This window comes from Chiloscyllium plagiosum, chromosome 33, assembly GCF_004010195.1.
Source record: "Chiloscyllium plagiosum isolate BGI_BamShark_2017 chromosome 33, ASM401019v2, whole genome shotgun sequence".
In the NCBI taxonomy this organism is placed as follows: domain Eukaryota; kingdom Metazoa; phylum Chordata; class Chondrichthyes; order Orectolobiformes; family Hemiscylliidae; genus Chiloscyllium; species Chiloscyllium plagiosum.
Genome location: NC_057742.1, coordinates 16,732,076 through 16,747,824, shown reverse-complemented (window position 1 = coordinate 16,747,824; position 15,749 = coordinate 16,732,076). Strand labels below are relative to the sequence as shown.

The following is a 15,749-nucleotide window of genomic DNA, read 5'->3' as shown; positions in this document are numbered from 1 at the left end:
AGCAATACTCTCTAGGACTTTACCATTAAGTGTATAAGTCCTGCTAAGATTTTCTTTCCCAAAATGCAGCACCTCGCATTTATCTGAATTAAACTCCATCTGCCACTTCTCAGCCCGTTGGCCCATCTGATACTGATCCTGTTGTAATCGGAGGTAACCTTCTTCGCTGTCCACTACACTCCAATTTTGGTGTCATCTGCAAACTTTTACGAACTGTAGCTCTTATGCTCGCATCCAAATCATTTACGTAAATGACAAAAAGTAGAGAGCTCAGTGGCATTCCACTGATCACAGGCCTCCAATCTAAAAAACAACCCTTCTACCTTTGAGCCAGTCCTGTATCCAAATGGCTAGTTTTCCCTGTATTCCATGAGATCTAACTTTGCCAAACGCCTTACTGAAGTCCATATAGATCACATCTACTGCTCTGCCCTCATCAATCTTCTTTGTTACTTCTTCAAAAAACTCAGTCAAGTTTGTGAGACATGATTTCCCCCGCACAAAGCCATGTTGACTATCCCGAATCAGTCCTTGCCTTTCCAAACCTAACGCAGGAGTCACAGAGGGAATGGTCTCTGTGGAACGCAGATGGGAGGAGGGGGGGAAATATTTTTGGTGGTGGGGTCTACTGTAGGTGTCAAAAATGGCAGACGATGATGAACTGTATCTGGAGATTCCTGGGGTAGAATGCGAGGACCAAAGGATTCTATCGTTGTTGCAGTTGTGGGGGTTGGTTCAAGGGCAGAGGTGCGGGAAGTAAAGGCGTTGTGATAGAGGGCATTGTTGATCATGTGGGAGGAGAAATTGCAGTCCTTGAAATAAAAGGACATCTGGAATGTCCTGGTTGAATTGCTCCTCCTGGGAGCATAGACGGTGAAGATGGAAGAATTGGGAGTAAGAGATCGCATTTTTACAGGAGAGGGGGTGGGAGGCGATGTAGTCAAGGTAGCTGTGGATGTTGGTGGGGTTGAAATAGATATCCATCCGTGTTAAGTTATTTGCCGCATCCAGAGACAGACAGGTCCAGGAAGGGAAGCGAAGTGTTGGAGATGGTCCAGGTGATCTTGAGGTCAGGGTAGATGATGTTGGTGAAGTTGATGAACTGTTCTGTCTCCTCATGGGAACACCAGACAGCACTGAAACAGTCACTCAGTCCAGCCTACATGTGACTCTGGAATCACATGACTGATCTTTAACTGTCCTCTTAAATAGGTGACACAGTTCAAGGGCAATTGGGAATGGGTAAATTGCCAGAGACACCCACATCCTATAAAAATTGTGAAGAAAATAAATTGTCCCACTCTCTGCAAAACATCTTGGGGATTTTCTTTGATTTTGCTTTCAGCATGTTTTGACACCATCTCTTTGGTTTCTTAATTTATTTACTAATTAAATTCCTTCTCTTTATGCAGTTCTCTCAGCTTTAAGCTCTCTCAATCTGTCAAAGGCCCTTTCTTTATAAAAAAATAAAAACCTTGCGTTTCTGGACGAGCGGGGGGGCCTCAAAACCAAAAGTCCCACCCCTGTTCTTGCTGGGAACATATTCGTTTCGAATTCTCACAATCGCCTCGGCAATGCCTCCCACTCTCCTGACACTGATTTCAAAAGGTAATTCGGATTTAAATTGATTCAGGATAAACAAGTAAAATTGGGCAAATCGTAGCATTTCGAGAACACGCCAGGCAGCCATTACCCCAAACCGAATCTAAAAACGTTATATAACAACGGTAATACCATAAATCAAATATACTTCTGTAAATCAGATGGATTATTAATTTCAATTTTTAAATACTATAGAGATTTTTGTTTTAGTTCTAAAAATGTAATAATTGTTCAGGCGGATTGACGCCTTCCTAGCCTTCCACGTCGAGTGGCTAGACCAGTCGCCAGTGAATTGCAGGGAGCCAAAACCTGACACGTTGTGTGTTGCCTCTTACCTGGACTTGCCCACTCCACTTTCCCCAATGATCAGAATCTTCAATGTAGCGAGAATTCCCTCTTCCATTGTCCCGAATGTTTCAGGATTCCAAAAGAACAAAGACGCCGCGTCAGCTGATCACCCAATTGTTACTTTCCCTCCTTACATAGATGTTGCAGCGTGGGCTGACGCAGTCGCGCAATTTCTTCCCACGTCCCTTTTAACCTTTCAGGGCAGCAGCATTCCCAGTCTGAAAACAATGGTCATTCTGAGGAAGGGTCACCCGACAACAAACATTAACCCTGATTTCTCTGCACAGATGCCACCAGACCTATGGAGCTTTTCGAGCAATTTCTGTTTTTTTTTGTTGTTGATCATTTCTCAAACCTGTTCATGGACTTATTAAATTGCCAGTTGTGAAACTCGCGGGCAGCAGAATTCTGGATAGCAACTAAAAGTAATACTTTTAAAAAAAGTTGTTTGCTGTGAGTCTTTAATATACAGTCCGTGTTTTTAAATTGAAGTATTGCTTTCAATTGCAATTCAGACTCGTTAAGGCTCGCACCAAGTTATTTTTGAAGAAATATTGTGTGGCAATCCATAATCCTCGCGGTAGGCGTGTATTTTGGCATCAGTTTTATTTTTGCAATATATAAATTGTTAAAGGTTGGTTTTCCTTCTAAGAGGAGGGCAGGAACTTTATTTTTCTTACTTAGCAAAGGGGCTATCGCAGAGAATATTGGAGGGCTGGGAGTCTGTTAGAAAGACTCAATTTGTTTGCAATTTTCCTAAGTTTACTAAATTTAAAGATAATGTTGCCATCCAACTCAATTTTGTGTAACAGATTTAAAATATGTTAAACTTTGTAATCTCCGATTCACTGAGTACGTTGTGATGTCATGTCAGAAACAGGAAGATTTCCTGCTGTAAAGAGCATGTGACCGGAAAGATACAGGGTCTCCACAGTTACAATTCAGTACAGGGATATCACTTGCAAGAAGAGGAATGTTTATTTGGAAAATTATATCTTACTAAACTAGTGGAGAGTTACGCCAAAAATAATCTAGCTAAATGATTCAGGTAATCGCAAACGACAAGAATGAAATCGCTCATTAATTATTATCATTACGGAATAAAATGGTTTTGTCAGTTCAGCCGGTTGGACTGCCGATTTGCATTACAGTATGACACCTTCAGATTATTATTCAAGCTCCAACTTCTCAACCTCGCCTCTCGCTTGAGGCTTGGTGACCTTTAGGTTAAATCACCACCAGAACTCTGTGTATGACGCCCTACGTTCCTCTGGAACTATGGTGATTTCAAGATTTCTCTCTGTACCCAGAGGTCTTATCACACTCTGAGCACCTTGCCACCACCAACTTCAGAGACTTTTTTTTAACCACCCCCAGTAAAAACACGCGTGTATCCAATCAAATATTTTACATGGTGACTTTAACCTTTTTTTGCCGTGATATATTAAATAAATTCCAAAATGAGTACAATTGAAAGTTTCTTACAGCTAACACAAATTTGAGTCAAACTTAATGTACATTATTTAATTAAGTTGTTGATTACTCCAAGCATCAGTACTTGGGGTCCAGCTGTTTGAAATATGTATTAATGATTTAAAACCATAGAAGGTGGGCTTGTGATGGTACAGTGGTGGTATCACTGGGCTAGGAATCTAGATGTACTAGGATAATGTACTGGGAACATTGGTTTAAATCCCATTGCAGTTGGTGTTACCTCAATGCAATCAATAAAAATTTGGATTGTAACCATCCTCATCAATTATAAACTCACTTGATTCACTAATATCCTTTTGGGAGGGAAATCTGCTGTCCTTGTGCTTACCTACTCTCTGCGTAATTAGGGATGGCTTAGCCAGTGATGCCAAAAAGGACATAGTGACAGTGACAGCACAACAACTGAAAACCAAAGAAGGAAAGGATTCTTGTGGGGGAGTGTCTTTACTTCTGAGCCAAGAGGTCTAGGTTCAAGTTCCAAAAGGTTTTTAATAACATTTCTGAACAGGTTGATTGGAAATATCTACTAAAGACAATGAAAACCAAAGAACTGCAGATGCTGGAAATCGGGAACAAAAACAGAACTTGCTGGGAAATTGGAGCAGGTCAGGCAGCATCTGTGGGCAGAAAGCTTTCTCTGCCAGATCTGCTGAGTTTACCCAGCAATTTTTGTTTTTGTTGTCAATTATTTAAAGTTAGGGATCAAATGTAATACAGTAAACTTTTTATTTTTTTTTAGTAAACTTCATGCTATTTGAGCTTTATAATTTTTTGCCAGTTTGTCAAGAGTGCTGGTTCAAAGGGTCCCAATTAAAACAAAGTTTGCTGTATATTAAAATCTGTAAATGAAACATTCCCATTCAGCTTTGTATGTTGGAGGGAGATGTGAAATGGGCTGCTGGAGGATTTGGACGGGTGTAGTGAATGGCAAATGGAATATAATGTGGAAGAATGTGAGGTGATTGACGTTGGTAGAAGAAACAGATTTGCAGAATATTTCTTAAACAGTAAGAGATTGGAAAGTATAGCTGTACAAAGGGACCTAGGTGTCCTTGTCATAAAGTCACTGAAGGCTAACATAGAGGTGCAGCAAGTTATTACAACATTGTTAATCTTTATTGCAAGAGGATTTGTTCACAGGAGTAATGAATTCTTGCTTTAATTGTATAAGAGCTTAGTTAGAACGCACCTGGATTACTAATATCAAACCCATGTTGGGTATCTGGTTTCCTTCTCTCAGGAAAGATTTTATTATTATAAAAGGAATGCAACAAAGGTTCAGACATACACCCAGGATGGTGAGAAGCAAGACTGGGCAACTGGGCCTTCATTCTCTAGAGTTTGGAAGAATGCAAGCTGATTTCATTGAAACTTACAAAATACTTCAAGGAATAAACAGGGTAGATGCAGGTAAGCTGTTTCTCCTTGTTGGAGATTTTAGAACCAGGGGCACAATTAGATCCAAGATGAAAATAGTTTTTTTTTTACTCAGAGGGTGGACCTGACGAAGGGGCAGCTTTCCGAAAGCTTGAGGTTTCAAATGAACCTGTTGGGACTATAACTTGGTGTCATGTGACTTTTGATCTTCTGGTTTAGAATAGGAACACTACCACTACTACAATAGCCCTGTTGAAGCATCATTGGTGAGTATAACTGATCCATTAGCACTGATTGAGGTGAAACAAGAAATATTCCTCCCTCAACCAGACAACAGATTAACTGTTAATTTGTTTTGGTCATTGTTTGTAAGAACCTTCTATGTGTAAATTCATTGCAACTTTATGCTTACGTAACAAAAGTGACTGAATTTCCAAAGTAATTAATGTTCTTATCAAATATTTGTGGCTAAGATGTAGGACGTGCATTTTTTCTTAAGGGAAGCAATACTGTCTGGGGACCATAATTGTGAATTCAGAAATGTTTCCAAAAATTATACAAACTTTGCAAAGATCCTGAATGGAGAAAGAGATGGGGAATATGGAAAGATTGAACAAAGGAGGGAATGGATGCATATGTGAAAGAAAAGAAATTCATCCTGGGTGTAAAAAGTAGAACCCATCGGTAAAGGCAGGGAAAATATCAAACCCATGTTGGGTGTCAGGCAAAGTGATGTGCCTTGGAGAATGTCGTCCTTTTAGAAGATAGTAATGTACCATGCTGAGAAGATTGCTGTATCCAGGCTCAAAACTATTTTCAGAATTCAGAACAGAAATTGGAAGACAGTGCGTTAAATTGCATTTGCTAAATATAAGAGCTGAGCACCAGTCAGATTTTTACGCTTTCCTGGGATTTAGGCATTATGGATGGAGCCAGCATTTGTTACCTATTCCTAATCACCTTCGAGAAGATGGTGATGACGCAATTGAACCACGAACATCCTTTCAGTGGAGCTACAGCAACAGTTCCAGAAGTTTGATCCAGTGACAGTGAAAGAACGGCAACATCATTCCAAGTCAGGAAGGCATGTGGCTTGGAGGGGAATTTGCAGGTATTGGTTTTTCTGAACCAAAACAAAAACTTCTGGAGAAACTCAGCCGGACTGGCAGCATCTGTGGAGAAAAAATAGAGTTTGTGTTTTAAGTCCAGCGACCCCTCTTCAGAACTGTTCACATTTCCATCTTACATTCTCACACCATCTACGTTGGGCACATCTGCCATTCACTTCTCTTGCTTCACTTTCAACTTTTCAAGATAGTTATTTAGCATGCATGGTGGTATCAAACCCCAACTAGAAAATGAACTGAAATTTGCAGTCCACTAACTCCCTCAGATGAGCCTTAGCTCCATGTGGCATTGATACATCCACAGTGCTGTAAGTGCTGTAAGTCCCAATCTTTAGGCTTCTGCCAAATCGCTAGCTTGTTCATTCAACCTATTACCATGCATTTACCTGGGATTTTAAGGTAAAAAAACATACTTCATCGACCTCAACAAATGCTCTCGGGCAATTTTTGGATGTATCTGCAAGACCTTCATCAAAGAGTGGCAAATCAGATATGTTGTGTTCTATGTCAGAGACAGCAATCTGCATTCCCATGCAGCCTGACTCTCTGTGGAGAGGATACTAACACTAGATCAAACACTAATTACTGCCACAGTGTGTTACCGATGAGCTTACAAGCAACTTGTGCACTTTCATATTCAACAAATGTTGGTGATTCACAGAGCCACTGTTACAGCCCAAATAAATAGCATTTATCAGCACATAAAGAGGGAGACTTGGCAGACTAAAGATTGCACTGATTATTGGCAAGGCCTCGGATGTCCATTTCAAGAATATTGACAAGTCAAACAATCTACATTAGACATTACTGTTACACAGCTTTCACATTATCACACCAGTGACAATGAATTACACGTTCTTTTGGAAATAGGCTGCATTTTTCACAAGTGACTTATGAGGGTCTTCTTGGAAATGGACATTTCAGACATTCCTCCTGGACATTGCAGAAATGGTCTATTTATTATGTGGAGAGAGTGTGCTACATTAACAACACAGTTCTACAATACCAACATAGCTACTAGTAATTCAATGATATTTTTTTCTTTACCAAGATAAATTAACATTCCAAAATGAACTTTTACTAACACATTATTCTAGTTGGAAATGAAAAGAGATTCAGGAAAAGGTACAAATATTTGTTTTTCCTAAGATTTTAGTGCATAGTTCAATTTATTAAACACATATTTAATTGTGAGAATGTAGTTTTGTCAACTTGAAATGCATCTTGGTGTAAAGTGTTGTTTTTCCTACTAACTTTAGATCAATTTGCACAAAACTATAAAAGCTTTATTCACACTCAAGACTTGCGATAATTTAACAGAGGTTTGAGAAATATTGGTCTTTTGATATTGCATATCCCTTACCGATGGAAAGATTGAGTTGTCTGGTTGAAAGTTATACAGTGGGAAGGTAGGGGTGAAGAAACTTTGAGTGGAGATCATTTTGTAAAGGAATAGTTTAGATTGCCCATGCATTCAGATTAAATTTTGAAACAGTGGCCCTTAATTCTGGACTGTCCCACAAGAGAAAACATCCTTTCTGTGTCCATCTTGACAGCACCATTCTGGATCTTAAATACTTAACACTTGAAATGCCTTAGCATACAAAGCCAAGTGCTGGAAAATGAGACGAAAATTGATGGATGCATAATGAGCAGTGTAGACATGATGGGCCGATGGGACTCTTGCCGTGCTGTATAAACTCTGCTGTATGACTTCAATGGAGTTATCCTTCATTCTTCTAAACTCCAATGGAATAAGCCCAGGACATCCTTATAAGACAATCCACCCATTCCAGGGATCAATCTCGTAAATCTCCTCTGAACCAGCACAAATGCATTTATATTTATCATTAAATAAGGAGACCAAAACTGCATATGGTTTTGGAGATGTGATCTCACCGGTGGCCCATATAACTGAAGCATAACATCCTTATGACAAGAACTGATAATAAAAGATGACACCCCATTAGTTTTCTTGATTGTGTGCATCTGCGGATGAATTTTGTAGGAGAAAATGAGAACATCTTGGAATTTCACTGTCGTTCTCCATTGAAGTAATATTCTGCTGTTTCATTCTTCCTGCCAGAATGAGCAACTTCCCATTTTCCCATATACTCCACCTGCCAGATTTTTGCCCACCCACTCACTAACCTATTAACATCCATCTGCAATCTCCTTAAGTCTTCTTTACAAAATACTTTACTACATGAATTTAGCGACCATGTCTTCATTCCCCAGATTTAAGTCTTTGATGTAAGTTATGGAAAGTTAAGAAGCCAGGACAGACCCCTGCAGGACACTACTCGTCATAACCTGTCAATCAGACAAAGATCGATTTATGCAAACTCTCAGTTTTCTGTCATGCAACAATCTTATGTCCATGCTGATATTGTTACCCCCGTGCCATGAACTTTTATTTTCTGCAATAATCTGTGATGTGACACGCTATCAAATGCATCTGGAAACCCAAGTACAGTAAAACTACAGATTCTGTATTGTCCACATCATATTACTCCTTCAAAGAATCACTTTAGTGATTGATTTTATGAAACGCACCTGAATAATAGGCCTATGATTTCCTGTTTTCTGTCTGTCCCTCCTTGATTAAAATGGTTAGATTGACTACTTTCCAGTTATTATGGAACCTTTCCTGAATAAAAGGAATTTGGAAAATTAAATCCAATGCACCTACTGGCTACTAAGGTTTAAGAGCCTCGAGCCCAGGATGAAGACCATCTGGACACATAGATGTCATCCCACAGCTCTATCAGTTTGTTTAAGTACTGCTTCCCCCGTGATTATAATTTCATTAAGTTCCTTTCTCTCTTCCACCTCCTAGTTTACCGTTATTACTGGAATGTTTCTGTGTAGTGAAGACAAGCAAAATCTTTGTTCATTTCACTTGTTATTTCATTATTAGCTACTGCATAGGCAAATGAGTTAATGTGGAGAGAATGGGGTACGTGAGTTAATTTTGGGTTGCAGTGATGAAAAGCTGGCAGAGGCAAAGTGGGCTCAGTTGCCTCCCTGTGTGCTGTAAACATACCTATAGTTCTGTCAACAACAATTTGCATTTATATTGGCACCTTTGACATAAAAAAAGAGTCAAGGGTTTCAAAGGGGTGATTTCAAACAAGTTCGGCACTGAGCCACATAAGGAGATATTAAGAAAGATGATCTAAAGCATATTCAGAGAGGTTTGAAGAAGCATCTTAAGAAAATGTACAGAGTTTGAAGGGTTTAAGAAGGGAAGTCAAGTGCCTGAGGTCTAAACACAGCCACCATATCTATAATGATAAATATTGCAGATAGTGAGGGAGCACAGAGCTCTCAGATAATTGTAAGGTGATAGGAAGGAGCAAGGCTGTAAAATGGCTTGGAGATAAAAATAAGTTTAAAAAGGAGATATTGGCAGACCAGAAACTAATTGGACGTCAGCCACCAGTTAGAATATGCAGAGCAAATTTTTGGATGAACTCAACGTTACGGGGGTTGTTCCTGGAAGAAAGCAGCGAGCAGAGAGTTGGAATCATCCAGCTTAAAATAAACAAAAGGCATGGGCCAGAGTTTCAGCAACAGATGAGCAAGTGTGGGGGCAGAGACAGGCAGAGGCAGCAGTGGGCAGATTTAACAATGCGGTGGGCAGCCAGGAGCTTAAAAACACACCTGATGCCCTTGTTACTGAATATAGTTGCCCTGCACTGTCATGGTGTTCTCACTGACTAAACTGCAAAGTTTACATTTTGGGGAGTGAGCACTAGGTGGGTTGAGGGACTGGGGTGTGCTGGAGAATGTTGGCTGGTGGCAGCTGAGTGTTTCAGATTTCACTTTCGGAAAGGATTTATTCCTGGTTGCTGTGTCAGTGTGAGTGCCGCCTGCTGGAGACGGGCGTTGTTGCAGCGGCTGCCAACAGCTGATCGCCTCTCAGATTTTCTTCCTTATTCTCTTCCCCACCACCCCTCTCCCTTAAGATCTTCCCTCCGTGTCCATTGGAGATGCGGGAACTTTAACACCGGCGAGGAGAAAGCAACCTTTACAAACGCCCGTGTACACACAGTCTCGAAGCAGCTCCTCCGTCTCTGCTACTGGGTGCAGCCTCAACCACGGAACATGTCAGAGCACCGCTTGATGGTGGAGGAACTCAACGAGCTCTTAGCAAATGACAGCGGCTTTTACAGCCTCCCATCCCAGCACTGCAATGAAGTTTACTCCAGGATCTATGTGGGCAACGCGTAAGTGTTACATTTACAAGCAGCAGCTGCTGTCTTTGAGTCTCCTTATTAGCAATTCGATTGAACTGATCTTAACAGTGTATCTAATCATACCTAAACATATTTTCTCACGTTGTAAACATTATTTATAGCCGGCCAGATAAAGGTTCTCAGAAGAATCCCAACAATTGATTCACACACAAATGTGGCAATGCATTTTTTCAAAGTCAACAGTTTTTTTAAAGATACAAATGACCCTTTTAACTGGATATTTAAATTTCTGTTCATGGTTTTAGATGTCCTGGAATTTGTTCACCTGGGCATATTGTACAGAGGGGTTGTGCCCACGCCTTGCCCTGTTGCTACACAGAAGCAGTAGTCAAGAGCTGGAGTTTTCTGTGAGGTTGGGAGATGGCTTCACAGTCCAACCAGGGGCCTAATAATGCAAAAGTCCGATTGCCACATTGGAATGGATCTGAAATTAGATTTTTTTTTAATGTACAATTAAGCACAGGTTAGTATATCACCAAAGTTTTCAAGCCCTTATTTAAGTGAGTGATGAAATATTAAGTTTTAGGTCCCAGGTTCATTCCTGGCCAGTTTGAGCTAAGTTATGATTGGACTCCTGGGTATGCCAAAGAGGAAACCCATTGCCGTGACCTTTTTAGAAAATGTCTAAATGTACACGTCCCACCTGCTCCAGAGGAGTGTAACCACATCTCTGAACAGGTGGATGAGAAAATATCTACATCTGAGTTAATCATAGGATTAAGCTCAAATAGTCATATGTTTACATAGGAAGAGTGACTACTTTAGTGAGGTAATGAGGGCTGCAGATGCCAACTTCAGATGGAGAGAAAGCTGGCAGAAAACATTAAGTGATTATTAATTTTACTGTGTCACCTTTGGAAGTTGTCCCTTAATAAAACTCATTGTAAATGCAGATTTGTATTGACTGGTGAAATTGTTCCGTAAGCACTGCAGGACTGGCATAATGTGTTGCACACACAGCATTCCATGTGCTGTGCTACTGATCTCCGTTTCATATTAGTACCGACAGTACTGACAAAAATACAGTGCCACACAGAGGCAAGACAGCTAGAGAAAGAACCATCCTTGGTTGACCTTGGGACAGAATGGTGAGGACCTGGCAATAGGGTGTCCAATACTCGCCTGATAATGGTGTGTCAAAAATATAACCTACAGGACAAATCCAAAGACAGCACTAACACACTGGATTATAGAGTTCCTAGCTGCTTTTAATAATTATTTTAAACCTTTTTTTAAATCAACAAAATCAATAATACAGTTCTAGATGTTTTAAGTAGTAGTCTTCTCAAAGTATGAACTGATTAAGTAAGTATCTTGTCTACCTTAAAGTGTCAGATTATTTCTAGGGCTACAGTGTCAAAAATAACTTACATTTTCTGGAGAATTGAACAGCCTATGTTTGTCAGCTAGATTATTTAGCATAATCCTGTCTGTCGGACAGCCATTATCTTGTCACTTTTTCATTTAAATTAGATTTAAATCAAATTTGATCAATTTAAATTAATTTCTGCTGCAGCAGAATGTTCTGGGAATTTGTGTGATTTTTAAAAATACATATGAACCAATAAAATTCAGTCAGAATGGTGGAGAATTTCAAATTAAAATTCTATGGTACAAGTTCTTAAAGGGTTAAATTAGGAAGATTGGTTGCATTACCTTCATTTATTTTCTGTTGAAATGAGAAGATTGAGGAGTGATTGAAGTCATTAGTATGGTAAAGGCACAATTATAGGGCAGAATGATTTTCTCTGGAAGAGGAATCTAGATCAAGAGGGCTTAATATTATCTGAGCAAGAATTCTGATTCCTGAAGAAGGGCTTATGCCCGAAACATCGATTCTCCTGTTCCCTGGATGCTGCCTGACCTGCTGCGCTTTTCCAGCAACACATTTTCAGCTATTATCTGAGCAAGGTCATATAGGAATGAAATCAGGAAGCACGATTTTACAAGAGAATACTGGAAATCTGGAATTCTAACTTCCAAAAGAATATGGATAGTGGATCAATTGAAATTTTTAAAGACTGAGATCAATAGAGTTTGGTTAAGTAAGGATATGAAGAAATACAGAAAAAAGGTGAGTAAATGGATTTGAGCAATGATTGAATTGAATACGGAAACAAACTCAGAGTTAAGTGACATTTCCTGTTTTATATTATTGCTGGATTCCCATTGTTTTCACAGGACACCACATTATACAGGGAGAATTACAGATTTCTCACCTGACATTAAGCCAGCATTGTAAAAGGGGATGTTCTTTTGCTAAAATCTCTGAATTCAGCCTTATTTCACAGCTTAGTGTTTTAACAGTGTTGTTGGCAGAGAAGCAGTACATTAAACTATGACTTTCATACTTCATAATTCCTTAATTGTAAGTGCTGCCCCTGGAATCATTGTTGCTGTAAGAAATGCTAAGACTGCATAATTAATAATTTGTGAAGGTATGAACAAATGAGTAGTGTTGCTAATATTTGTTAGAGTGAGCAATTTAATTTTGGATGTTGTAAAAGTAAAGCAGCTGGACAATGAAGGAGTGCAGCACACTGAAGGCCAGACTATTTTGGATACATTGCATTTTTATTACAGTTGTGAGGAGTCACAGCTGACTTACTGTATCACATCTGCTGGAGAGTAAAAATAGGCTCAAAAACACTGATGTCTGCAAATTTTCTTTCCACATTTGTTTAACCATTTTGTCACTGGGGACAAGGCAGTTTGAGTTATATGAGGTAGTGACCATCATGCCAAGAACAGAGCATCCAGAAATCCATGTCAGAAATTACAACTGATTTATTAGCCTCGCAAAAATAAGGCTTTGCCTACCTTTCACCATGTTATGTTGTCCTTATGTGTTTTGTTCATGTATGGAATGTGGGCGTCATTGGCTAAGGCAGCATTTATTGCTGTTGCTAATTGCCCAGAGGACAGTTAAGAGGGTATTTCTGTCTTACTGAGATTTGTTTTTAAACAATGTTTTTTAAAAAATAATTCACTCTTCAATTCACTGCACTAGTGCTGCTTTTGGATTTGTCCTATGGGTTTTTAAATTTCTTTTTATTTATCAGGCAAACATTGGACACCCTATAAGAATCATAAAACTACAGAATCCTTACAGTGCGGAAAGAGACTATTCGGCCCATCGAGTCTGCACCGATTCTCTAAACAGCATCCCACCCAGCCCCATCCCCTCCCCCATCCCTGTAACCCGTGCATTTACTGAGGCTAATCTGCCTAGCCTGCACACATCAGGCCAATTTAGTATGGCCAGGTCTGTAAAGAAGATTAGTGACCCTGATGGGTTTTTACAGATATGGACAGTGGTCACCATTGGGCTAGCTTTTATCCAGATTTTTATTGCATTTAAATTTCACCCTCTGCCATAATGAGATTCAAACCCATGTCCCCACTAATCTGGGGTTCTGGATTACGCTGACATTGCCACTACGCTAACAACTCCCCTTATGATATTGCCGGGTTGTTAGTCAATGACAGGATAAGAGCTAAATAGCAAGGCTTGTTTAAAAGTACTCCTGCCTCTGATCAAGTGATGAAGTAACTACCCGGGCTGATTTGTTTAACAGAACCTTTATGAAAAGAATTCTGTCAGTAAACGTTGGGTTCACTTATGGTACACTTCTTTTCATATTTTAGTATGAACTGCATATAATTGTGCATTAATGGGGTTTAGTGACACAGCTATGTGTGTAGTTAAAGGTTGTGGAACAAATGGAAGGTTCTGTTGAGTAGCAATCGGAAAACACATTTATGGGATCTGTGGGATTGATGTATTTCAAACATGATTAGTTAAGAGAGAAAGGAGTCCTTTGAGTGTGAGGACATATTAAGCAAGAAATGAATTCAATGCTTTTTGCTTCCTGATCTTTTTTGAGATAACATATTTGCCAATTCTTTCAGTTGTATTATTTTCTCTTTAACCTTCTTTTTGGAGCTTCTTTACATTAAGTACTACATCAGACAAAATGAATGCAAGCAATGTGATTCTAATTGATATCAATAGTGTACATGTGTCTGTTTGTCCTCATACCCTGTCAGGAAGTACTTGGTTTTCATTCCAACCCTTTGCCCGCCTGTTGTAGGAGCACACTGGATAGGAAATTGGGAGACGTGTCTCCCACCATAATATTCAGCTGCTTCTCAAGATAGGCAGCTTTAATTCAATAGCACATTTGACCATTTGCACAAATTCATCACTCAAGGGCATCAGGCTACCTCCTCACACTCAGGGAATGACACTTTGCAAAGCCAAATCTAGCTGTTTCTAGAAATGAGGGAAAAAAGCGAATCAAGTGAAGAAAATGGAGTCACTGTTTCAAACTCCAGACTTGGGAAAACCTTTTAAAAACTGACAAGTCGTGAATAAAAGTCATTCTGTCAAGGCATGCTGGGCTGAAAGCCTTAGACAGGAAGGTTGCATCCAAGGCTATTTGACTCATTTTATATTTACAGCCATCCCAGGAGCGTATGCATGAATTGCAATGAATTTTTCAAGAACGTCTAACAATAGTTAGTTACTCTAGAACTTGATTGCAGCAATTTCAGCCTGAATTTGTGAAAATATGCATCTTGTACCCGTATCCATACGTTATTTCAGTCACAACCTTGAATTATAACCAATGCATGTGACTGAAATACTGTACAGTATAAGGTTTGGGACTATGCTGGGACTTGTGCATTTATTTTTAACACTAATACAGCCCAAACAAAATGTTACATCTGTCAGGAACATGAGGAGCTAATTATAGAAATTGCATCAGTTCAGCTGCCGGTCAGGCAACTTGGCAAACAGTTAGATCATCGCTGGAGCTGTTTAACACCCTTAACATTTTAGCCCCTTAAGTTTTAAACAATTTGTGGAGAAAAGTCCTTCAAAAAATATCCCCTTTGAAACCTCACAATGAGATTCTACTGTTAGTTACTTAGCTTTAGTGAGCTACCCACTCAAATGGGAGGTGATAGCCCAGTGGTAGTAGCACTAGATTATTAATGCAGAAGCCCTGGTAATATTCTGGAGGCCTGGGTTTGAATCCTGCCATAACAGATGGAATTTGAATTCAATAAAGATATGGGTTAGGAGCCTAATGGTCGCTGTGCAACCAGTGTCATTCCCTGAGTAGAGGAAGCAGCTTGATTCCACAGAGTGATGAATTTGTGTGAGGGACAAACAGACATATGTATGCTATTGATATCAATTAGAATCATGTTGCTAAAGTTAAAAAGCATACAACACCAGGTTATAGTCCAACAGGTTTATTTGGAAACACTGGCTTTCGAAGCACTGCTTCTTCATCAACCACCTGATGAAGAAGCAGTGCTCAAAAACTAGTGCTTCCAAATAAATCTGTTGGACTATAACCTAGTGTTGTGAGATTTTTAACTTTGTCCACCCCAGCCCAACACCGGCACCTCCAAATCAATCATGTTACTAGCATTCATTTTGTCTGATGCCTCCCCCCATCTCATCCCAGATTCAACCCTCCAACTCGACACTGCCCTCTTGAACTGTCCTACCTGTCCATCTTCC

General features: G+C 39.7%; 2 protein-coding genes across 5 annotated transcripts in view; one reads left to right on the top strand and one right to left on the bottom strand.

Annotated features, from left to right (window-relative positions):
• The window catches only part of LOC122539890 (ras-related protein Rab-18-like), a 26,076-nt gene extending 23,946 nt beyond the window's left edge, over positions 1-2,130 (bottom strand). Inside the window, exon 1 of the mRNA XM_043675039.1 lies at positions 1,938-2,130. Coding sequence (XP_043530974.1) covers positions 1,938-2,005 — 68 coding nt within the window. The 5' untranslated portion in view covers positions 2,006-2,130. The remainder of the gene's footprint in view (positions 1-1,937) is intronic.
• dusp3a (dual specificity phosphatase 3a) overlaps positions 1,528-15,749 on the top strand; it is a 36,508-nt gene continuing 22,286 nt past the window's right edge. Inside the window, exons 1-2 of one of the 4 annotated variants that reach the window (XM_043675040.1) lie at positions 1,528-1,608; positions 9,920-10,180. In XM_043675040.1, the coding sequence (XP_043530975.1) occupies positions 10,059-10,180 (122 nt within the window). In that variant the 5' untranslated portion in view covers positions 1,528-1,608; positions 9,920-10,058. Of the gene's footprint in view, positions 1,609-2,240; positions 2,376-2,512; positions 2,531-2,980; positions 2,999-9,919; positions 10,181-15,749 lie in introns of those variants that run through there. The other 3 variants (XM_043675041.1, XM_043675042.1, XM_043675043.1) reach the window with 3 other exon arrangements.